Source organism: Lontra canadensis, unplaced genomic scaffold (genome assembly GCF_010015895.1).
Source record: "Lontra canadensis isolate GAN:19392208 unplaced genomic scaffold, GSC_riverotter_1.0 scaffold101, whole genome shotgun sequence".
Taxonomy (NCBI): domain Eukaryota; kingdom Metazoa; phylum Chordata; class Mammalia; order Carnivora; family Mustelidae; genus Lontra; species Lontra canadensis.
The window spans coordinates 4,755,737-4,780,521 of record NW_022631095.1 but is presented as its reverse complement, the minus strand read 5'-3'; the positions used below and the strand labels follow the sequence as shown (position 1 = coordinate 4,780,521).

General features: G+C 50.7%; 1 protein-coding gene across 15 annotated transcripts in view; it reads left to right on the top strand.

Annotated features, from left to right (window-relative positions):
• Positions 1 to 24,785, top strand: part of ANK1 (ankyrin 1) — a 206,343-nt gene that overhangs the window by 97,474 nt on the left and 84,084 nt on the right. For 13 of the 15 annotated variants that reach the window (XM_032837953.1, XM_032837951.1, XM_032837956.1 and 10 more), the window contains exon 2: positions 17,987 to 18,088. In XM_032837953.1, coding sequence (XP_032693844.1) covers positions 17,987 to 18,088 — 102 coding nt within the window. Of the gene's footprint in view, positions 1 to 10,773; positions 10,939 to 17,986; positions 18,089 to 24,785 lie in introns of those variants that run through there. The other 2 variants (XM_032837947.1, XM_032837952.1) reach the window with 2 other exon arrangements.

Genomic DNA, 24,785 nt, shown 5'->3' with positions numbered 1-24,785 from the left:
GGTTTCCTCACTGGAGAGGTAAGGAGGAGGTAGGTAGAAGCACCTTCTTCTACCTTCTACCTTCTTGTCCCATGGGCATCAAAAGATGCAGAGAATCTGTGGGTGTAGAGCAGGGCGCTCCAGACCCAGTGAGAGGCGTGTTTCAGGAGTGGCAGAGGGGTGGGGTAGAGCACTAGAATGTTCCTTGACCACGTCGAGCATACTGCTCATAACCTACGCATTTCCAGATACCACACGCTCCGTCTCTGCTTGAGTTGAGGTCTCTGCTCCGGCACCACCTCCTCAGAGAGGCCTCCCGTGCATACCCCTGCGTCCCACCTCACTCTCTTCCCTTTCCTGTGTGATTGTTTTTTCTCACTTCCCTATAGGATCAGTATCTTGTTGTCCAGCCACCCACTTCCCCTCTCTCCCATTAGAATGCAAGCTCTTTGAGGGTAGGATTCTGTTCAGTGCTGGGTCCTGAAGAGTGTCTGGCACCTACCAAGCCTACAGATGAATATGTTTATCTAAGTAAGCTCTGTGCTTACTTAGCACAACGTGGGGCTTGAACTCATGACCCCAAGATCAAGAGTCACGTTCTCCACCACCAGAGCCAGTCAGGTGCCCCAGTGCAGATATTTTTCGAATGGATGAATGAATCCAAAACCATCATCTCGTTTTCCTGTTTGCATAAAACCTTCGTGAGGGTTTTATGCAACCTCACAACAGGAGACATTTAAAACGTTAAAAGCTGTACTCTCATTTGGAATGAATTATTCTCTTACATAACACACAGTTCCCTAGAGTAGATATATTTCTTTTGTTGCCATACATATATAGGTGTATTTACAAGTGTTTGTTTCTGGATCCCTGTGTTCCGTCTTCTGTAACCAGACACCTGGAGCATGGGGGCAGGGGGTGCAAATTGAAACTGATCTCCATGACTTCCTAAAAGCTGGCAGTCAGTCCTTGAGGTTTGGTTCAAATCTCACTGCTCGATAAAAGATTTCCCTAAGAGCTGTCACCCCCTCGGACCTCAGCCTCTCCTTTGAACTACTGGCATGTCTTATGGGAACCTCTCATTTGGTTTTATCCGGGCCACGGGGAATCTCTTACTGAAACTTTCACCCTTTTATTGTCCTATTTATTTTCCATACAACAGTGTCTTTCTGTCTGCTGGTTTGCAATCTTCCCAAGGGCGATAACCTTGGAATCTGCTGATTTATGTCTTCCATCTGGTTCTTGGACTACACAGGGCAATCCAACAGTTCATATCTGAACGGAAGCATAAATGAATGAGAAGCAGACCTATGAGCACCACCAAGCCTTATGTCAACCATTTATCTTTGTTACCCTCATCTTAAAAGCACCTGAGGGACCAAAGGTCGATAAGGATATTGGCAATGATTTTCCTTTGGAAATGTTGCTGGGTCTCTTTGTATCTTATTTCAGAAATCCTGGAAATGTTTCTCTCTCTCTCTCTGGAGGCAAGAACCAGCTCAGTCATTATAGAAATGATAATGGGTTTTTTAGTGATACTTGGTTCACTGCCCATTTCTCTTGTTCTTTCTCCAATACTCAACATACCTTATTTAGGAGTTCAAGGTCAGGAGTGCTGAGAAAGGTCATTGTGAAAAACAAGCTTGTAGAAGTACTTGTCCAGGTTGATTTTAGAGTACAAGGAAGATATTCATAAAGTCACAAAGTTTTAGCTATGGAAAGCACATCAATACTTCTAGAACACTTTACTTCTTTAAAAAGATATGAAGCCAGGGTTTAAAAAAGGGGCCGTCTAGATATGCTTCATCATTGTACAGATTAGAAAGGTCCAAATGAGTAACACACCTCGGGATTCACCCATTGTAGGTGGGGATTTTTGTAGTTGAGCAGGACAGAGAGAAATGCAGATGTGGCTGATGATTTAGAACCCATTTCCTCACTTTTTATTTAAATAATTATAAAAGCGGTGGTATAAATACTGTATGAAATGATATCCTAAAGAGAAGCCAGGAAGAATTCACAAGGGGATTAAATGGAAAGATAATGGTCTCTATTCAATTATTAAGAATAATATGATGAGCCCCATGTGATTAGTGTGTGTAACACCTGCTCTTGTGGCCTTGGTGGATAAAGAGAAAACCCGCCTGTGAAGTAGAAGGCAGATACCGAGGTGTTCTTCAGTGGTAACCGCCAAGACGCTGTCGAGACGAGATTAAGAGGATCTTGAAGGAAAGAGCCTGTCCTCCTGTTGTCAGGTTGTGAGAAATGGCAAAATTCAGGAGATGGTAGGAGACGCTAGGAAGGCCAGGTACCAGTTTAATTGGGTTTAATTGCTCTGAAATGGTTTGGCTCCGGGAAGAGAAAAGAAACCCCCTCAGTCAGCATTTGGACAGCTGGGTCTCCTCTGACGGTCAGGGCCCCCGCGAAAGGAAAGGACGGTTCCACAGCACAGAGTCCCTGAGGACCCCACTACATCGTTATCCCTCCCAGGGTTGAGGACCCAGGGCCAGTTGTGGAAGCTTAGCACCTGCTTCCTGGGGCTGCTTGCACCTGGATCCGAAGCGGGTGTTACTGAAGTTACTGTGATAATTCTAGAGAACTCAGTTGGACTGGGGTTCAAATCCACCTTATTGTCTCAAGACTCTCCATTTCCCCAACCCTTTGGGAAGAGGTGGTCGTGGCTTGGTCCCCTCTCATTAAACCCTTTAGGGCCTAGGGTCATGTAAATATTTCTGCATCGAACCTACCTCTGATTGGGTCTGGGGTCTCTTCTGATGAGCGGGAATCCCAAATTAATAGAGACCCTGAGTTGTATTCAGATTTCCAAGACCGAGCCATTCTTTCTGGAGAACACTGAATTTCGCTTTTCTCATCTACCTCCCCCAATTCCTTAGCTCATATAATCAAGCAAAACCCAGAGAAGCTCTCTTCCCTCTGCTTCATGCGCCGCCCAGAGCACCATTGTGCTCTTGGGTGACTTTGGGCAAATGACCTTATGTTTTTGGGCCACAGCTGGTCTTCTTTAGATGCGAACACTAATGGCAGCTACTTCCAAGGGTGATTGTGAGGATCAAATGTGTTGACATCCAAAATGCTTAGGACAGCGCCTCGCTCTTAAATCTTACCTCCTATATTGTCATCATCTTTCCCCTTCCTGCTCTTGGATCTGTACCTCATTGGCACCAGAGTGAAGTATTATGGGCCAGAGGGGAGGGGAGGGGGTCGTAGGGTGTGATCTGTGATCTTCCCAGGCCTCCTAGTAGGTGTCTCAATACCACCTCCCCCAGGCTGGGAAAACCTTGCTCCAGAAGCTGGATGACCTTCGGGGGGCATGGACCCCTCTGGAATTCTCTTGGCAGGTCAGGCTGGCTATGGGCCACCCATTCTGGCTCTCTTCAGGGAGAATTATTCAAATTATGGAGAGGGCCTGAGCAAGATCTCCTGGTCAGCCACGTAGGGCTGTCTGAAGGAAGACGTGAACATCCTTTGGAAAGTGAGCCATGGGGTTCACTGCCAAGAGTCAAGCCCATATGGCAGTTAGGGGAAAAAAAAAAAGGTTGTGCATGTTAACAAGTGCAGGTGTGGAAATTAGGTTGGTTTTGTAGCTTCTCCCTGTATAGCAGGCTGCAGAGGTTTCCGTAAGGTGTGGGAGCACTGGGCAGAGTGGAGTGAACCGGGCCATTCTGGAAGTGTGGCTCGTATGCGTTTTCCAAAATGTGTGTAATTTCCACCTTGAGTCTTGACTTCCCCTCACTCAGCAGCCAGGCAGTATGTTCTGAACCTAGCCAGGGCCTCACATTGTGGCAAGAATGGAGCATGGCTACGGGACACGGGCCAGCACTTCTGATGAGGGGGGACGCCTTTTCGCACCCCGTGACATGCCATCATCCTCCCACCCTCAGCAGACAGATACGAACCATCAAGGAGCCGTCAGCCTCATTGCCTCGGGATTGAGGAAGCACACTGGCTTTGTCAGGGCTGGACTGGCAGTTGCACGCTAACGGAGACTGTTAAGGAGGAGAAGGCTGGAGGTGTGCCCTGGGGTGCACACCTTTCCTACCTCACAGCTGGGGCTCGTCCCTACCTGGGAAATGACAGGGGTTCCCAGGCTTTTTCCACAGGGGCCATCACAGCATGTGGGGAAGCGAACCAGTTGGCCAACCGGCACAGAACAGCTGATTTTTTTCTTTCCCCCATGGATGTGACTCATTTTAAAATCTGAATTGAATGAATTTCTTTGGATTCCAGTTCAGCTCCCGTTTCCTGAGCCTCTGGCGTGCAGTCTGTATCATGCTAGCACTCACGTGTGTTGTTTTTTTAACCCGCCTGGCTGAGACATGTAGTTCATGCAGCTTCTGTGCGCGGCGTGGAGATGCGAGATGAACGAATATGAGAAGATCCCTCTTCTCCTACTTACTTCCCTGCCTGGCTAGACCTGGCTGGTTCCAGAACCGCCGGGCAGCCAAAAGCTTTTGCTTATTCTCAAGGCATTGAGTTCTTTAGGAATTCCGGTTCTATTTCTTATCCAAAACCAGAAATGGATACTGTAGTTGAAATTTGTTATTGTACATAAAACATTCTGCTCTCTATATTTGGTTATTGGATGTGAAACGGTGACGTTCGGATGTCTCTTTGCTTCTCACTGTTGGGAAAATAATCCTGTCCCCTGCAGACTTGCCACTGGGGTCCACCTCCCTCCTTTCTCTCCAGCCCAGAGGCAGGATTTCTGGGGTGCTGGGCATGGAGACCACTGGGGAGGTCAGGCTTTGTTGACCCCTCCCATTGGCAACCTCTTGGCTGTGAGCTCAGCCATGCTCATGTTCCAGAGCACATGATTTGAAAATCAAAGAGGGGGATGACAAGGATATTCAAAAGCACATTGATTTTTCACACCAGGAGTGGGGATATGCCCCCCCCAAAAAAATCTCAATACTGAAAATAGATCCAGAGCATAAAACACTTTCCCAAATCAAGGGCTTGTGAGCGGTCAAATTCCACTGACGTCGAGTCAGAGTGGGCTTACAAGAAAAAGATCCCTTTGGAAGGAGTCATTATCTGGTCCCAGGAGTAAGGGGAAACTCTGGGGGTATGTGGAGAGAAAATCCTGGATTCGGCTGTGCTGTCCCCATCTCCCCCGCAGCGATCCCAGGTTTAGTGCTGGACTTCTCTGGATTCTGTGTAGCACCTTTCTCATGGGTTTAAAAATAGACTCTGGGCCTGCCAACCCTCTTAAAAGGAACATGATAGAGATCAGTGCCAGCACTGTGGGACCTGATACCAAGCTCTGATCACCTCCCTAAATAGAGTCCACATTCGAGATCCCTTGTCGGCGAGGCGGGTGCCCAGGGCTACGCAGCTGGCCACTCGGTGCTCGCCACGCAAAATCAAATAGCAAAACAACCAAGACCATCTTGTCTCCTTTCCCCTTTCTTCTCTCACCATCGAGAAGCTTAAGGAATTACAAGGTCTGAAGGGAGTCAGAGTGGATTTCTTAGTCCATTCGGCATAATAGCTAAAGCATATATTCTGCCAAATGGCTTCCTGATTCATTATTGGGCAGGGGTGTGGGAGCTAGTGAGGGAGGGCACAACCGTGTCTCTGTGAGGAATGACATCTTCCCAGCACCCAGCAGCCGTGCTCTTGATGGTTTACAAACTCCCCAGGGTGGTTGATGGTTGGCTCCGTGGGCGATAAAGAAGCCTGCCTTTCCCAGTAAAGGGTGGGGTTCCTGGTACCCTCCCTTATCTGTGCCCAGGGGCCCCGGGAGCCAGGGCGACTCCCTGTGTGAGCGAGGGCCCGGCCAGATAGAAGAATGGCAGAGGGCAAAGCTGTATTTGTCAGAAGGCCGTGGGGAGCAGAGGCAGGGATGCTGCCAAGGGAACTGTCAGACGCGGGGTTCGGGAGAGGGGCTTGAGCTGGACACACAACTGGAAACTTCTCTTCACGGCAGAGGAATTGGACACGGAAATGGCGCACGATCAGTCCAAGGGGCTCTAGTCGCTGTAGCAGAGTGTTGGGGGGACTCTGGGAGTCGTGTTCTTAGCCATGGATGTTGGACCTTGGGGAATCTGTCCCTAGGCCCTAATTTTCTGCAACAGACACAAGATCAGCAACACCCCACACCTCTGAGGTGGGAAGGATTCACCTTTGACAAAAGATTGAGTTGAGAAGAAGGAAGGGAGAGGAGGGAGAAAGGGGGTCAACTGTCATTTTACTGAATACGTGCTTTGTGCCCCATAGTGGCGCTGGGCATTTTTATGTGATTTTCATAATACCTGGAGAAGTGAGTCCCCTTATTTCCATTTTACTGAGGAAGAAGCCAACGCAGAGAAGAGTTATTTCCCTTATCGAAGGCAACACAGCTCAGCCACAGCGGGTGGGCCTACTGACTTCGAGTATGTTAAGGCCACCCAGGAAAGCAAACAGCGCTGTTGTTGTCAAATTAGTTCCACGTCTGAGTTGATGGCGGAGGATTAAACCAGAGATGCAAGAGGGGACATATGTCCCTCACTGAACGGCAGGGGAAGAGCCTTGTTGCCCAGGACCTGAGGTGCCAGCAGTCCCTTCTCTGGAATCCTGGGTGGGCCCCGAATTCACCAGCTCTCGTGTTCCCTTAGAGCGGAGCCAGCTTGGGTTCAGGCTGGCTGCTTGCCTGAAGCTGCGTGTTCCTGTTCCCCCAACACATTCTGGGGGGGCACCGTCATCTGGGAATCCCATGTACCTGAGAGTCTTGGCTCCAGGCTTTGGAGCAAAAAGATGTGTTCTCCCAGTTTCTGGAAGAACTAGATTCATGGAGGCATTCACAGCAGGGGGCCCCAAACTCTGTTCTGGGCTCCCAATGCCTGCCCACCCCCCGGGAGGTTTCCGTGTCCCACAGTGAATAGCTCCGGAGCTGGAAGTGGCCCAGGGACGGGCTCCCCAGCTGGAGCCTCTAGCCCCTCATTAGACTTGTCTGCCTAGGGACCGCGGAGACCGTGGGTGAAATGGTTAGCAAGATTAGAAAAGCCCTCGAGATGCCGTGAACCTGCAGGGCTGGAACCAGTGGTCTCGTGTCCTTCCTGAGAAACCCCGGTTTTTGTCTCTAGCCCATCAGTTCCTTTCTGTCGCTTACTTGGGTTTCAGCAACGTGACCTGGCAGACCTCGTGGGCACACTGAATTCCTGCAGTCAAAAGTGCGGCCCTCAGGTCTGGAAAGGAAAGGAAACAGGCAAGGAGCAGGATGGCTGTGCATTGTCTCGGGGGTGATTGTCATGGGGGTGGAGGAGGGACAGTCAGTTCACGGGGAAGATAATAATCCCTTATCCTTTGGAATGCCTAGAACCCAGAGACACCTCGGTAAGTCTTGTAGTTTTTTCTGTGCTGCTGTAGGCCTTATGGAATGGTGAGCTGTCTGTCTCTGCTCTCCTGAAGGATCCCAGGAAAGACTTAGCCCTTTCTGAATAATGAGTTCCATTAAGTCACATCCCCGACAGCTGGAGAGTTCTTTCTGTCTAAATGTCTAATGGAAATCTTCTCTACATCAGTTGAACCCCATGACTTCCTGTTTGCTTATGATGGTGGGTCTCTGCAGTCAGCCAGCAGCATATATGGGACACCGCTGCCCAGCACTGTGCTGCTCCCATAGTGGGAGCAGGTGGGGGAGGGAAGAGCAGGGTTCAGGAATACAGAACATTTGAACCAAACTGCTTCTGCCTGGGAGAAGTTTACAGCGGCATCATGGTGACCAGGCTACCATACCTGGAAAAGGCACCATATAATTAGGCCCTTCCTGGTGCTCTGGTCTCTTTGTGTGCTAGGGGACTTTGCATCCAAAGTGCCATATCCTTCAGCCTTCTCTTCTTTAGTGCCAATCACTTCAGCTCCTGTAACCTCGGGTCTTACTGAGCAGCACGTATGAAGATGTTTCCTTTCTTCTCCTCTTGGGCCTTGCCTCTTTGCATATTTAAGTTGCAAAGCCTCAATCCTAATGAGGTCATGGCTAACGTCAAGGATTCTTGGCAGTCCTGGATACTCAGGTCCTCTGATCATACCTCATCATCTTTCCCATCTGTGAGAGTACTGTCCTGGTTGTGGTCAGCTTCAGGTCCACTGTAACTATGTCGTGACATCCTTTTTCTTTGTGACTGTGTATAACCCATAGTGTTGTATGGTACAAAGGACACTGGGCTTAAAGAGTTATAAGATCTGGGTACCAAAATTAGACTGGGAATGTTTTCATATTTAACTACGACTATTTCACTTTACTTGCAAGGTCTTAGTTTATCTCACCTTTAAAAACAGATATTCTGGGGGCGCCTGGGTGGCCAAGTCATTAAGCGTCTGCCTTGGGCTCACTCAGGTCATGATCCCAGGGTGCTGGGATGGAGCCCCGCATCAGGTTCTCTACTCGGCAGGAAGTCTGCTTCTCCCTCTCCCACTCCCTCTGCTTGTGTTCCCTCTCTCGCTATGTCTCTCTCTGTCAAATAAATAAAATATTTTTTAAAAAACATATTCTGTATATAAAGAACTCTTAAAATTCAACAATAAGAAAACAAACAGCCTGATTCAAAAACAGGCAAAAGATTTGAACAGATATATCATCAAAGAAGATATGTGGATGGTGAGGAATCCCCTGAAAAGATGTTTAACACCATTCGTTATTAGAGAAAGGCCAGTGAAAGCCAGAGTGAAATACTACTGCGCATCTGTTAGAATGTCTACACTAGGGCTGACCGTCCAAGTATTGGCGGCCATGTGGACCAGCAGGCGGGAGGGAAGAGGAAGGAGGATGGAAGAGGAGGATGCAAGAGGAAGCTTTTGGAGGTGATTTTGGAGGTTCGTTGTCTGGATTGTAGTGATGGCTTTATGGGGGTGTACATAACATTTTAAATATGCTGTTCATGGTCTATCAGTTAAACCTCAATAGAGCGGTTAAAAAAAGAGTCAATCTTTTATTGCACGAGTCCATTCTATCAGTGTTTTTGAAAGTGTCGTGTGTATTATTCATCTTCTATTTGAGTAGGGCGTTTTCTCTTGCTCTCTCTAAATATTGATGTTGGAACAGTGCTTTAGAATCCCTTGAGCTATTCCACTGGGCTATGATCAGGGCTGTTCCAGTAACCATAATTTATTAATTGAAGCACTCTCCGTAGAGGATTTTCGCAAATCTGAGTGGCAGTTTTAAGAGGTGCGGGGCAAAAACCCTATAGGGATGTGTGCTTTAACAACATTTGCGTGGGGAGAGAGGGGCTGGGGTGACTTCCCCCACCCAGACATCTTGCCCTTTGGTACAGCAGGACAGGTGCTCCCCAGTCCCCTTCAGAGGTGGTCTGGCCTGAATCTCATCCTGTAATGATGTTGAAGGTCTCAGACCCGGAATGTTCCGATGCTGCAGTCTTCAAATACCAATGTTTTCACCCCTGTGGGGGAGAGTCAGTTGCATTATATACTTCAGATCACTCTTCTTTGACAATATACTGACCTCTTCTCTTGATTTTTATTTATCTCACTTATTTGGGACTTTGCCTTAATTGTTGAACGACTTTGAAGAGCACTTCGCTTTGGAAAACACCCAGAGTTGTTTCTAACCTTCAGGAGCATGCCCCACATTATCTATTCCCGGCCCCGAGTACACTTCTGTTAGGAATCTTGCCAGTGCTGTTAGTGGAAGGGCTCTGGGTCCCCTGGACCCTCCATTTACTAGTGGTGACCGTGGTCCTACCCTTTATCTATCTCCCTGGGCTCCGTTTCTTGGTCCCTACAACTATAATAGCATCATCTACCTTTTGGGGTGACTGTGAGGCTTAATTGAGGTAAGGCAATGTGTCCGTCACCTAACGGGTGCTCAGTGCATTAATTCCTCACCAACGCACACAGTTCTACCATACCCACGTGTCAGGGCAGGAGGGGTGGAAAAAGAGCATTTGGGATTGTATCTTCGGATGCTATTTGAGCGAAGGGGAAGCCGGGCTTGCGATACAAAACATCCATGGTCAGAACAAGCAATTTTGCCGGGGACCTAGTTACCTGGCAATGCTTTTGCTGATCACTCGTCATCACCTGTTCTTAACAATCTGGGGTCACCCCAAGACTTGACCACCTCGTGCGCACCACCCCCCGTCAACATGTTTTTGACATCTGTCCCTAAAATGACCTCAGGTGAAGATGGTCCCGGAACAGAAAACTGGGAGCTTCCAGCCTCCCCCTGGGGTGAGGTCTCATTAACGCCCTCAGACTGGAGGGATGAGGAAGATGGTAGTAACAGATCTGGGTCCTGCCTCTTAGCTTCATTTTGCATCGCGGCTCTCTGGCAGAATCTGGAATAGGCTGATTAGCCGGTATCTCAGGACACGGTGTAAGAGCTCAAAACATGCAAATTGGTTATGGGGCATAAATAGACTTTGCTGAGCTCACCCTGGCCGTCTTTGCAGGCTCCGGGGCCCGTTCACTAGGGCAGTCGGGGTGGCGGGAGGCAGGGCGGGAGCGCCGTGCAGCTTGGAGCTCCTCACCTCCATTGGACGTGTCTGCCTCCCTTCTGCAGCGGCAGGACGCTCGCTCCCCGCCCGGCCGGCTGGCCGGCACCTGCAGCTGGGGCCGCACCCCCACCCGCACCCTCCACGCACCCCCTCCGCTGGGCTGGGCAGCAGGTGCCTTCTCTCCGGAGATCGCTTCGCATTAACTTTCCCATCTGACATAATAATGGAGAGAAAATGAAGAGATCCCATTAGCGGCTGGCTAGCTGGCTGGAGGGCGGACGAACGAGGGCAGGGTCCGGGCGCCGGAGCCCGCGCCGGAGCCGAGCCCGAGCCCGAGCCGGGCGGAGGGAGCCTGTATTTTTAGCCAGATGCCGCGTAACTTGCTGGCGCTCCCCGCGCCGCCTAGCAGATAACGGGGGAGGGGGAGCAGGGAGCCGGGCTCGGATTTCAGCGCGGGCGCCGGACGATGGCAGCGAGACAGGGCAGGTCCGGTCCAGACCCTGCGGTGAGTGGACGGCCTGCTCGCGGCCGCTCGGGCGGGGAGCTCGGCGCGCGCTGGGCCGCCGGCGTGCGGGGTCCGGGCCGCGGCGCCCCTGGACGCGGGCTGCGGGTCCCGCTGGGCTCGGCGGGCGCCAACTTTCCGGGCGGGTGCGGGGACGCGCACCGGCGGCCCTTCTGCTGCCTCACGCCGGCCGGGCGCCGAGGCTTCTAGCAGGATCCAGAGGAAAATTCCTTTGGCCTGGAGGCTGCTGCCGCCGCGAAGGGGCCCGTGGCGGGAGGCGGCCCGACCTGTGCCCGCCCGGGTGAGGCGGGCGCACGCGGGAGCGCAAGGGGAGGAGACCCGGGCGCGCGGGGCCCACGCCCAGGCCGCGTCCCCTCGCCCCGGAGGACAGTCCCGCGGAGCGGTTTTGCTGCTGGGGACCCACCCCGCGCCAGCACCCGCGGGGATGCCACTGCCCTGGCCTTGGCCTTGGCGGGAGAGGGGGCCGCCTTGCCCACCGCATATCTGACCCCTCAACCTTAAAATACCGTAGTGCTCCGAGGTCCTGGAGGTAGCAGGAAATGAATGGGGGTGAGAAGAAGACAGACCTGCTGTGTGTTGGGGAGCAGGTGCCTTCCCGACACCCTGTCATCCTCGCAGCCCCCCAGCTAGCCTTGTGGCGTCCCCGTTTTGGCCATGGGGCAACTGAGGTTTGGGAACGTGTAGGAGGCACAGCATCAAGTGGCAGGGCGGGATCACCCCAGATCTTCCCAGCATCGGGGTCCGCTAGGACTCCTCACCCATCCCTGCATCACCTAGCCTCCAAGGGCAGGGGCAGGAAGTGCAGGGGCTTGGCAGTTGTGTGGGGAGTTGATAAGGGAACCCAAGACTCCTGCTTGCCCCTTTGATGACACCTTAATGACACCTTTAATATGTTCCATTCTACCTTTGCCAAAGGTAGTCCGGCTGGGGCTCCTGGAGAGAGTTCAGAAGCTTTCCCCACACAACTTTCTGGAGAGAAAAATGGAAAACTTAACAAAAACACACACTGGCCCAGGGGCCACTTGTGTTTCTCCGTAGTTGGTGGGATAAAGGCATAGGCCACACAGAAGGGCACGCCGGCTGGCGCTAGCTGTTCTTCCTGTGAGGCCTACGGGGCCTCCGAGGAATAGCCAGGTGCTGCGTATAAAGGAGTTGTCAGATGTGGAGTTCAACCCCCAAACACAAGCAAACAGCTCCCCGTCTAGAACTGTCGTCTGCCTTTGTCAGCTGGATACTTGGTGGATGGGGTTGTCCCCCAACCCCCACTTCAGGGGATCTGGAAATCTCTTCCTGGGAGTCTCGACAATGGCCTTGTTAAAGAAACTGCATTTTGCTCAAACAAGACCCCTAGGGAAAGAGATATTATCTTATTTCTATTATCTTATCGCTGTTTACTGATACTAGCTCAGTTTCCATTCACCTTTTTATACCTGACTTATGCACTAAAAAACGTTTAGAAAGTAATTCATGATTTGTCCCGGGCAAACTTGGACAGACTCAGGCCCCAGAGAAGTTACAAAGAGGCCCTGGGATTCTCTTCCTCAGCCTGAAACTCAATTGTGCTTGGCCTCTTCAGTTCGTGGAGGCTTCCGCGCTCATGTGTTCAGACACGCTGACATTTCATAGTGTGCTTCCGGCCTCTCCCTCCCAGGACACTGAACCCCCTGGGCTACTTATCTATTGCTATATTCGTATGACCCCACTCAGGAAGTGCAAGTTTAATAATAGTCTGGGTGTCTCAGGTAACCAAGGGTTCACCTCCCTTTTCCAAGCAGTCCTGATGGGAACTCGAGGCCCTTCCTTTCCCTTCCGTTACTTCCTCCTGAAGTGAGGGCCAAAGTGGGCATGGCCTCTGAGCACAGGTGGAAGGCTTCCTCCAGCCAGAGCTGAACTGGAGAGGAGCATTATGAGCCCTAAAAGTGATTGGCCCATGGGGCAGCATAGCACTGGGGTGGAGAGAAAGACCCTGGAGTTAGGCTGCTTGGATTCAAATCCTGGCCAAGCCATATGTTAGCTGCGTGACTTTGGATAAGTCACTTAACTTCTCTGTGACTCACGCACCTCATCTATGCAGAATAGACAATAAGTGCACCCGCCTCCTGGGATTATTGGGAGGGGCAAATGAATTAATTTATGTAAAGTGTCTCAAACATAGTAAGGGATTCAGAAAGACAGACATGGGGCGCCTGGGTGACTCGGTCGCTTGAGCATTGGCCTTCAACTCAGGTCATGATCCCAGGGTCCTGGGATCAAGCCCTGCCTCAGGCTCCCTCCTGAGGGAGTCTGCTTCTCCCTCTCCCTCTGTCCCTACATTCCGCACGTGCTCTCTCTCAAATAAATAAATACAACGTTTAAGAAAAAAAAAAGGCAAGCCTATTTTGCTGTGAAAGGAAGTTCAGGGACGTCACGTGGATTAGCCAGCAGGGAAGTGGGCCAAGGACGCGACAAAACGTGTATACACCGTCCTGCCCTCGACGCAGGTGCGGGCAATTTTCTCACAGGTAAAATTAGATTAACATGAAGCTCAAGATGAGGAAGGGGCAAAGACACGAGCAGGCAGCCTTGGTGGGGTGCTCAGAGAGGCGGGCAGCTCCTTGGTGTGATGCAGGGTTCGGGGCCCTTGTGGACTGATTTTCTGGAACGTAGCGAACAGCCTCCTTCAGGCCCTCTATCTAGTTTCCTCGAACAGAGAGGCCTCTCTGAGGCTGCCCCACATCCCAGGGACAGGTGGGACTTGGGGAGGGCCACGAATCCTGCTCCAGTTTATCAGAGCCCAGAGAGAGTCTGGTTAGCGTTTTGTCACTGTTGCCATTGTTGTTTCTCTGGTTGGTGTCTACTCGGGTAAACATTCTAAATGGAATGTGTTGGACCCATTTGACTCTCCTTCTGCCCTATTGGATTACACAGACCATTGTTGGATGCACCAGGAAATTGCACCTGGGACAGGTCATTGACTTGGAGGTAATTGAATTAGATGGATGGGCAGCGTGGGCTCAGAAGAACAAGGCGGTGAGAATGGGTCTCATATTCCAAGCAGGGTCATTGGTTCTATGGCTTAAATGTTCCCTAGCTCCAAGAGGTGCTCGCTGAAAGCTGGCGGAATGAATCAATGAGTGCGTGTGTGCACGAATGACCCCTTTATAACTCTGTCACTTTGTTTTTCAAATCATAAGGGCAGGAACCTATGTTCTGATTTTTTATTCTATTTCTTTTTGCCCTAGCAGAATCCTGGACTTGAAATAAGAGCTCAGGAAATATATTGTACAATTAAACTGAGTGATACACAGTGGGAGTGACACCATTATCTATAATTCACCTGTAAGATACCCTGAGGATCCTGGGACTACTCTATGCCAGAGAAGGCCAAATAGAAAATGAAAAGGCCTTAGCAACTGAACTTTACCTCTAACTATATAGGTGACTTTAGCCAGTCACTTTATTCTTACCACTGGTTTTACTATCCCCAGAAGGAAGGACTGGGATGGGATGGTCCCATTCTCGAGGCCTGTCTCGGGCTTACCATAGCCCTCAGAGTTAGAGCTGGGACTTGCCGGGGACCCTTTCCCTGCCATGGATTGACTCTTGATTGGCAAAGACATGTGGCTCCGCCCAGCTCCCACAATCTGTTGGGGCTGCCCCAGGTTTAAAATTGCTGGAGATGCATCTCGGGGTCAAGGTAGTGAAATGGCTTGCATCAGGGAACCTTGGGCTGAATCCCTGAGTGTCAACTGCAGAACCCGAGCAAGTTATTAACCTTTCCAGACCTCAGCTTTATCACCTCTAAAATGGGGATGATGACTGTACCTACCTCCCCGGTTGTGATAAGGGCAGACAGATACTATGTTGGAAAGACATGTGCCCAATGACTGATAATGACTGTTGTAATTCCATTCTTATAGTCCACAAACCACTTGCTTTTTCACTTTCCACAACCTACTCCCGACTGGGCTTTCCCTGACCTCTGTTTATTTGCTTGTCTATCTTTCATAAATATTGTGCCTCACTTCCTGGAGTCAGTCCCCCAGACGGCTACGCTGCCGCTGTGTTACATTGCCCTGTTTTTACCTGCCATGCTCAGCTTTCCATCCTGAATGCTCTTACGTGCTGCAGAAGGTAGCTTGGGTAGGTGGGATAGGTTTCTCAAACACTCTCATTCTTGGGGAAAAATTTAGTTATTTTTTCCTAACAGTTCAATCCAGACAGACTTTCTGATTCAGCAGGTACAAACAGACATTCCTCTGAGCGACTACACCTTGAGTCTGATTTCTCTGGGAATCTAGCTCACGGGGAACCAACAGAGTGATCCTCGTTTCCGGGATAGTTCCCCCACCGCAGAGGCCTAGCCGAGAACCTAAGGGGACGTCAGGGGCCTTGTGTTTTCGGCCAAGGGGGATTGTAGCTTAGCAGACATTTCAGGCTCTGAAGGATTTCCAAAGAGGTGGAAGATTTGGTCCTTGCCCCAAAAAGTAAACAGTTTGTCTGCGGAGACAAAGATGTATTTAAGATACATTTTTTAAAATTAAAAAAAAAATCAAGCTCCTGTTTCTAGATTTTAAAATGGTTAATATTGAGTATCCAAGGACAGCTTCAGGGTCCCAGCTATAATCTGGGTGTGGGGCTGGAGGCAGACGGCCTGGGGGGACAAAGGAGGAAGGAGGAAGGGGCTTTCCTGCTCCCTGTGTTGGAGGCAGTGAGATCCAAGTGTGTGTATGGTGTTTTTGGGTTTTGTTTTTAAATATTTGTTTATTTATTTTAGAGAGGGGGAAGGGGCAGAAGGAGAGGGAGAGAGTCTTTATTTTTATTTTTTGAGATTTTATTTCTTTGATGGGGGGGTTGGAGAGAGCACAAGCAGGGGGAGCAGCAGGCTGTGGGAGAGGGAGAAGCAGGATCCACTGAGCAAGGAGTGTGATACAAGACTGGATCACCTGAGATGAAGGCAGATGTTTAATTGACTGAGCCACCCAGGTGCCCTAAGGGAGAGAGAGCCTTAAGCAGACTCCACACTGAGCGCAGAGCCCAGCTGGGGCTCTATATCAAGACCCTGAGATCGTGACCTGAGCCAAAGCCAAGAGTCAGACACAAAGCCGACTGTGCCATCCAGGCACCCCCTGCAACCCCCACCCCCAAGTGTGTATATGTTGTGAACAGGTGGACGCAGAGCTTGGATTGAACTTACGGAATGGGGTGGGGTGTTGGGGGAGGGCATGGGGGGCCTGGAATATGAGAGGGTTGGCAGGAAATCAGGACTGTCGGGAGATCAGCGAGGCAGGGGTGGAGTGGGGTTGGCTGGGAGGCAGAGGAAGGAAGCAGATCTTCTAGCGGCGCCTGGAGGCTGGAGGTGGCAAGAGGGAAGGGACAGGACATCCCTTCAGGGTGAAGGTAGTGTCTGCGCGGCTGGAAAGTCTTTTCTGCTGTGGATTGACTGTTTGATTGGCAAAGACACCTAGCCCTGCTCTGGGGAGGGGATCAGGGTTTAATCGCGGACTCTTGTTCGACACCGTGTTCAGGATGCTGGCGGAAAACAGAAATTTATTCTCCAGAGGCTAGAGGTCCAAAATCCAGGTGACACAGGCCCGTGCTCCTTGTGGAGGCTTTCGGGGGAGAAAATCTGCTCTTCGCCTCTTCTAGCTTCTGCTGGTTGCTGGCTTCCTTGGCTTGCGGCTGCGCCGTGCTGATGTCCGCCTCGGTCTTTCCATCAGGTTTTCTTGTGAGTGTGTGTCCCTTCTCTTGGATCTTTTATAAGGATACTTGTCAGTGGGTTTAGGGCCCTTTGAAGGGCCAGCCTAGGTAATCTGGATGGGTCTTGTCTCAAGACCTATAACTTAGTTACATCTGTATAGGCTCTTTTTCCAAATGCCAGGTTCCAGGCATTCAGGCACGGACGTATCTGTTGGGGCCACCATTCTGCCCACCACGGCATGGTCTCTGAGGAGGAAGCATGAAGGAGGGAGACAGAGTACCCGTTCGAGGAGAGGGAACCATGAGGGGTGGGTGGGTCTCCTGAGGGACGGGTGGCGCATGCTTCATGCGTGGCGTGTCACGTGACAGCCCTTGCCCACCTGGACACGCACCCTGTGCTGAGCACAGAGCTCAGCACTTGTGCTGATAGGACAGTTGCAGTAGCCTGTATTACTCGGTGGCAGGGTCTCGGCGGCCATGGTGTTGGTGGCCAGGCAGCGGTTGTGGAAAGGAATTACTTTACTCTCCTTCACGAGCGCTTGCGAGGGGCGTCTGCCAGCTAAAGCTCACGCTAAGTTGGCAGCAGAGCAAGGAGGTCAAGTTCATAGATTTCAGAGGCAGGCTGTGTGTGCGTGAGTCCAGGGTATGTTCCGTGCCTGCCGTGGGACTCTGCACGAGTCGTGTCAGCTCTCTGCCCCTTGGCTTCTCATCTGTGAAAGGGGGAGTGCAGTACTCCTTCTTGGAGTTTTCAAACAATGAGTACTAAATGTGTATCTCAGGGATATGTGAACAGATAGTAAAGTGAGGGGCTGGTAATGGTTCTTAGTGCTCAGTAAGTGCTAGGTGCTGTGTACTTAAAAAAACCAACCCACAAAATAGTGGCCAGGTGCACCTGTAAGGTTGCCGTGATCCCCGCATCTGTGACTCCCTGGGGTCAGGGGCTCTGTGCTCCAGGCTCCTCCATAAGAACAAGGAGCCCTTGGGGACATCAAAGCAGCAGGACGCCAGGCAGTACTGAACGTTCACGGTTGGACAGAGGTCTTCTCAAAGGCTGGTCCATCATAGGCCCAAGCCAAGAGTGTTTGCTTATAAAGATACCAAGAAGGGAGGGTGGGCTCAAAGCAGCCTCCTATGACAGACCTGAAAGCTGTCTACTCAGGGACTCTAGGCCCATCCTACACCTGGGCGCCACGGTGGGCACTGGGTGTGGGGGAAGGCACCGGGGAGCCGTAATAGGAGGGTGTAGTGGCTGTCACCAAGACTTAGGCCCTTTTTCGCAGCCCTGGGCCTGAATGGGTTGTTGAAGTCCTCCCCCCAGAGCACGCTCACAGCCTCCTGTTTCTCCTCACAGGCCGACGCTGCTACCAGCTTTCTGAGGGCGGCAAGATCAGGTAACTTGGACAAAGCTTTGGATCACCTGCGGAATGGCGTAGACATTAACACCTGTAACCAGGTACGTGGGGTGGGGACAGGCACATGGTCTCTGAAGAGAGGCTCTTGCCTGGTGCCATTTCCTGACAGCTTTAATCTGCTTCTATTAACCTTTTCCCAGTGGCCTCAAAAATCCCCAAGTGTTCCTGCCTGCTGAAGGCCCTAACCTTGGTGTTCACATCCCAGACACGGTCCGGGGCCCCACGGAGAAGGACTGATGCCCGAACTGTGTGGGCCAGGCCCGGGCTCCATCCCCTGCTGCCTCTTCCCTCAGAAGTGGCCTTGGTTCCCGCTGTGGTCTTAGAACACGTGGCCTTTGAAGGGAGGCAGGAGAGAGGGCCTTTGAAGGATGTTGTATCAGTAGTGACATTAAATCTCCTTTGTCTACTAGCAGCCTTTGTGGGTTCTCGCTGTGCTGAGAAGGAAGTCGTGATGGTGCCTCCCTTCCTCTGTCAGGTGTTGACGAAAGCAAGGCCAGCTCAGGCTGAGAGCCGCCGTGGCTTGAACCGCTTCTCTGGAGGTTCCTGGGGCTAAGCTGTGTGTTTGGTGACAGGTGGGGGCAGTAAGAAACTTCATGTGTTCAGAACGGAGCAGAGGGCAAAGAGTCAGGTTTGGGGCCAGAGATCTAAGAATTGACTGAACAGAGAGGAAATTATCATCGAGAAAGAGAACAGGGGTATAGCTTGAGCTTGTGGATTGGATGACCTTGGTTTGGTTTGCTTGGTTTGGCCAGCCAATTAAATTAATGGGGCACTTGTCCTCAATCAGTTTCTAATGAGAATACTTTCACCAATCATACTTTTTTTTAAATCATTTTAATCAGCAAATTATTTGTAATTGTGGTGAAATACATGTAACATGGAATTTACCATCTTAAGCCATTTTTGAGTGTCCAGTTCAATGGGATAAAGTACATTCGTGTTGTGGTATGACAAGGACCACCATCCATCTCCAGAACACTGTTCCTCTTGCAGAGCTGAACCTGCAATCTGTTAGGTGGTAACTCCCCATCCCTGCCCCCTAAACCCCTGACCGCCGCCACAACTTGATGTTCTGTCTCTATGACTCGGACTGCTCTAGGTCCCTCCTCAAGGTGGAATCACACCGTATTTGTCCTTTTCATGTACTGTAGTGTCTTCAAGACTCGTTGTGCTGTAGTGCACTAGATTGCTTTTAAAGCCAGCAGGGTCAAGTTCCCAGAAGCCCACGTGCCCCTGTCCCCTGCCTTCTCACCACCTGTCCTCTCTCTCTCCCTGTCCCCCCCCCTTGCTTAAAATACAACATTCCACTTGTTCTTTCTCTCAGGGCAAGACCCCATTTGGATTCAGTCAGTCCTCTGTGGTGTAAATTCATAGCTCAAAGATCAGGGTGGTTGGAGCCAGTGGTGTGATAGGAAATACAAAGTAGATGTGATAGGAAGCCTGTGGCAGGGAACTTCAGAGGGGGACAAGCATGTGCCCTGGCCTTGAGTCTGTGGATGGGGTAGGGGCAGCAAGCTCCCCTCCCTTTCTGCCACCCCTCCGACCCAAGTGTACCGACACACAGTGAGGGCATCTGCGGTGATGCTCACCAAGCACACAGAGCCCAAGTGTGGCCTCTGGAAAACAGATCAAAACTGCGAACCCATTTCTTTCAAGGGAAGAGGATGGAGGAGAAAAATATGGAGCGAGGAGCAAGTCCTGGGGTCGGAGTGGCTCAAAAGAGGGGCCTCCTGCTTCAGCAACTGTGGTTGTGTCTTCCCAGCCCCCCACAGACAGGGGGATGGCTCTCTCTGCCCACCTGGAAAGTTCCGAGGTTTCCGCAGCAGAAAGGCAGAGGAGGGCTTCTCTGCAGTGTAGCTCTGTCCGAGGAGCACCGAACCTTCAAGAGGCCTTCCAAGGGTTAAGATGCTCTCAGAGGAATCCATTTAGCAGAAATGGAGACAACTGGACGCTCATAAGCCTTGAGCCAGGGCTTATTTTGGGTGTGAGATTGGAAGATTTTATGACATCGGGAAAGTGGCTTTGTCCTGATTGGTCTCCTGTTGGTGAGGACCTGGGTGTCACTGGCTCGTCCCCCTCCCATCTCTCTTGGGGGCCCTCTGGGGTTCATCTTGGGCTCAGGGAGCAGCAGGCCCCGAAGCATTTTTGCACTTTATGACACTATTTCCAGCGGGCTCCAGGTGAGCCCTGTGAGCACCGAAGGGAAGCTCCAGTCCCAGATAGGTGTCTGCGGTCTTGGCTCAGCCCTGGCCTCCTTTCTGAGAGGACATGGCTGCAAGCAAGGATATGAATGTCAAGGGGTGGAAAGGGAAGGATTTGGGGTCCTGCAAAGCCCCTCAGGGCTGGCTTATCCCTAGGGCCCCTGCCCTGGCTCCCTGGACCTTGGGCTGTGCGGGTCTCCTGCTCGTGGCTGCCGCAGGTAAAGGAGGAGCAGACAGCGGTCCTGGGAAGAGCCCGTGCTGCTCCCATCATGCCAGCCTGAGGGTGGTTGGCCTTGTGCTCTGGAGGGAAGAACGGAGCAGGGATGGGGGAGGGAGGGACACAGCAGCCGAACTGACACCCTCATTAAACACATCAGTGCAGCCCTGGGGACAGTGCTGGGGCTTTCCAGCATTTGCAGGGCTGGCGTCACGAGGGGACGAGAGCTTGCTTCTTCTCGGAACCTGCGTTCATGGTTTTGAGATGCTAAAAACAGGCTCCTATCCTGGGGCCCTGGCTTGAATCTTTTGAACTGGTGGATGGTGATAGCAGGAACGCAGCAAACGCTAATCCTTATATAAGTAACACACTTTCAGATAGTATGTTTTGTGGAAGGGATAAGTGCCGCTTGCCGTAATAGGAAGTAATTACGCTAAGCAGTGTAAAAAGAGGAACTCTTGGCTTATGTAAGAGACATCTGAATATTCAGGGCAGTCTCCTTAATGCATGGATTACGTCTACTAATTTTGATCGTCATCATTATTCTATATATAGAAAAGAACAGATTCACACACAAGGACACATACATACACAGCATCATCAGTATCTTTGTATGAATGTCTGATGCTTTCCTTAAGCCAAGCCATAGACAGGCTTTAGACCCAAGTCGCCAGTGTCTTCCCCTGTATCTCCAGATGCGGATGGAGCGCTGGGCCTTAGGGATTTGATAGTATGCAGAAAAGTCCCAGTCCTCAGTTTCTCTGAACTGTAGTCTACTGGTCGTGAGAGCTAGCCATCGTGTAAGCACATAAGTAGGAGGCAAACTGAAGTGTGTCTGGAACTGTGAAGGAAAGACATAGGATTTTTTGAGAATAGATGAGACTTGCCCTAAAGTTGGAAGTTAGAGAAGGCTACCATGAGGAAGGGATAAGTAGAAGTTAATGATGGAAGGAAGGGAAGAATATTTCCGTTCTGGGGGTCCCTTGGTGGCTCAGTCGGTTAGGCATCTGACTCTTGATTTGGGCTCAGGTCGTGATCTCAACTCATGAGATTGAGCCCTGTGGGCTTGGCACTCAGCTGGGAGTCTGCTTGAAGATTCTCTCCCACTTCCCTCCCCTGTTCTTGTGTACATGCTCTCTCTCTCTCTCTCAAATACATAAATAAATCTTGAAAAAAGAAATCCAATCATGGAGAACAGCCTGTGCAAAGTCCCTGAGGCAGGGAAAAAGCACGGAAAGTTTAAGGAAGGCCAGAGTGGCTGCAGTGCAGAGGCAAAGTTCTCCAGATGAGGCTGCAGAGGTGAATTCAGGATTTTGCTGGGCCTTATGGGCAGGGGTGATGGCCACCACAGTTGGCTAGTGGTGATAGTCACCACAGTCGGGATAGTGTGTCCTAGGACCAGAGCTGTGGGTGTACATCTGTGTGTGCACACATTGTGTGTGTGTGTGGGGGGTGTTCACCTGCTGTGCCACACTGTAGCTGCTGATGGAGAGGGAGAATCTGGGGAGGGGACAGAGTGGTCGGAGCAGCAGGGGTGGAGGGTGCTTGAGAGCTCGAGGCAATGGGTCTTGGAGGTATTCCAGGAATCTCTGAGGAATGGAGGCAGTTCAGCTTTTCGTGACTTGTCCAACTATTTCCGCAAGCCCTGTTTATGGAAGCCATATTAAAGCTTCTGATCTTTATCCCAAGAGTAGAGGGAAGCGGGCCACAGACTCAAGCTCGGGACTGACATGATCAGAGGTGTGCTTTGGGGGAGTGCACTGGCTGCCGCTTGGAAGACAGCTGGAAGGGCCCAGGGTTAGAAATGGGGAGGCCAGTTATGGACAGTCACACCAGTCCGGGAGAGAAATGGTGGTAGCTGGGATAGGGGTCGTGGCTGCAGAGATGGAGCAAGGTGGACAGGCCTGGGTGGTGAAATGGCATGGGGGAAAGCAGGGAAGGAGGCTTCGAGAATGACCCTCAGGTGTCTGCCTTGTGTAGGGGGTGGAGGGGAACACAGCTCACTGAGACGAGGAGCTGTGTTCAGTGTGTGGGTGGGCTCAGTGTGTGGAAGCAGGAGGACACACTGTCAGGGCTGTGCAGAGATCCTGCTGAGGAGTCTTGAGGAGTCTTCCAGGAATCTGAGTGAAGATATATAGTAAGCAATTGGATATTTAAGCCTGTCACTCAGATAAGAGGTCCAGCACAAAGACAGCTATTTGGAAGTCACTCGGCATTCGAGGAAGTCAGATGCTGGCATCAGCTAGTGAAAACAGGGACGAGAGACAAGTTGGACACAATCCCACCAGTGTCTTTGTGGGGGGTTAGTCCACGTGTATTTATTAAACACCTACTTTGTGCCAGCTGCTATTCTAGGCACTGAACAAGATAGACAAAATAGACAAAGCCTGTGCTCTTGTGGCATTTATATGCCGGTAGAAAGGACAGGCCCTAAGCAAGAAAATGAGCAAATGGATAAGGTCAGCTAATGAGAGGTAGCATGGAGGAGAAAAGTGGAGGTGCCTGTTGCAGATGGGGTAGGTAAGGAAGGCCTCTTTAGGAGATGACTGTTGGAAGACTCGAAATAAGGGAGAACCACAAGGTTTCTGGGGAAGAGCAATCCTGGAAGAGGGGGGGAACAGGTGCAAAGGCCCTGAGGTCAAGAGTGAGGTTGGTGTTTGGGGAACAGCAGGACAGGGTAGCTGCCATGGAGTGATCAAAGGGAAAAGTGCTAGGCAAGGAGGTGGTTCAAATTGCCAAGGCCAAATGGTGAAAGGCTCGCAGGCCATGGTGAGGACTCAGGTTTTACTCCAAGGATGATGAGAAGCCATTGAAAGGTATTACATGAGGGATACTCCGTCTGATTTGGGTTTTTAAGTGATCGCCAGCCCTGGCTGCTGGATGGAGAGTCGAGCTGAGGCACAGAGACCGAGGCAGGGAGGCTGGTTGGGAGACTGAGGTGATGGACCAGGTAGATCCACACGTGGCTGGGAATAATAGGGAGACCGCTTAGGTGTTAGAGCCAGACGACTCACCTCCTTAGCTTTTGGAATGTTGTTGCCTGGTTTGTGTCTCAGCACACACCACACAGGGGTGTGTTGGAGCCGGGGTCTACCTGCTCAGCCCTGGGCTGTGTCACATACCTATTCGTGTGTCCAACTTCCGGGATTGTTATTTATATCAAGTCAAAATATTTTATTATGGCAGCCATAGCAGTAAAAAATGCATTTTCTGGGATGATCCAGTTGACTTTACATATTTATCAGTTAGTCAAATAAAAAGAAAAGAGGAGGACAAGTCAGAGTCTCTGTTCTCCTGATTTCTTAGAATTGTCGGGTGAACGCAGATGCTCCACTGGGGACCACGAGCTGTAATTCCATAGGCAAAACCCCTCACCATTTTAGTTTTCTCTTCTCTTCTTTTTTTTGTTTAAATTTTTAAAACAAAATTGTAAATGTTTAAAAAAATTTTATTTACTTATTAGTCAGAGAGAGACAGAGTGAGCACAAGCAGGGGGAGCCACAGGCAGAGGGAGAAGCAAGGTCCCTGCTGAACAAGGAACCTGATGTGGGACTCCATCTCATGACCGTGGGATCATGACCTGAGCTGAAGGCAGATGCTCAACTGACTGAGCCACCCAGGCATCCCTCTTTTATTTTTTAATTTTAAAAAATATCTTATTTATTTATTTGAGAGAGAAAGAGAGCTTGGAGGAGGGGCAGAGAGGGGCTGAGCACGGAGCCTTATGTGGGTCTTGATCCCATGACCCCAAGATCAGGACCTGAGCTGAAATCAAGAGTCAGACGCTTAACCCACTGAGCCCCACAGGCACCCCATTTTTCTATTCTTATAACTCTAATGAATACTGTCTCCATTGGCCTTTCTGATAGGAAAGAACATTACTTGTGACCCCAGGAGAAAATTTCACACCCAAAAGAGAAACCTTGATGTCTATAGTGCTGGCATAAGGCAGGGAGTTAGAAGAGAGCTTTCCTGGAGTGTGGCAGGCATTGTCTGTCCCTTTGACTTGTATCTCCACAGTACTGAGGACCACGGGACTTACTATGCCTCTGCGTGTCTCTTCAGTTACCTGTCTCCTTCACTAAAATGCAGGCCCTCAAGGAGAGAGGACTTTGTTCTATTCGGTGCTCCTCACCAGGATTCTGTACGGCATAGAGTATGTGCTCTATAAATTCAGTCGGTAGAGGCTAAGCCTGTTGTACCCACCAATGATTTAAGCTGCGTATTTGACACTCGGCCCATGTGAGTACTGTCACTTTTTTAAAAAAAATTAAAAAAAAATTTTAAGAGAGAGAACCTTAAGCAGGCTCCATGCCCAGC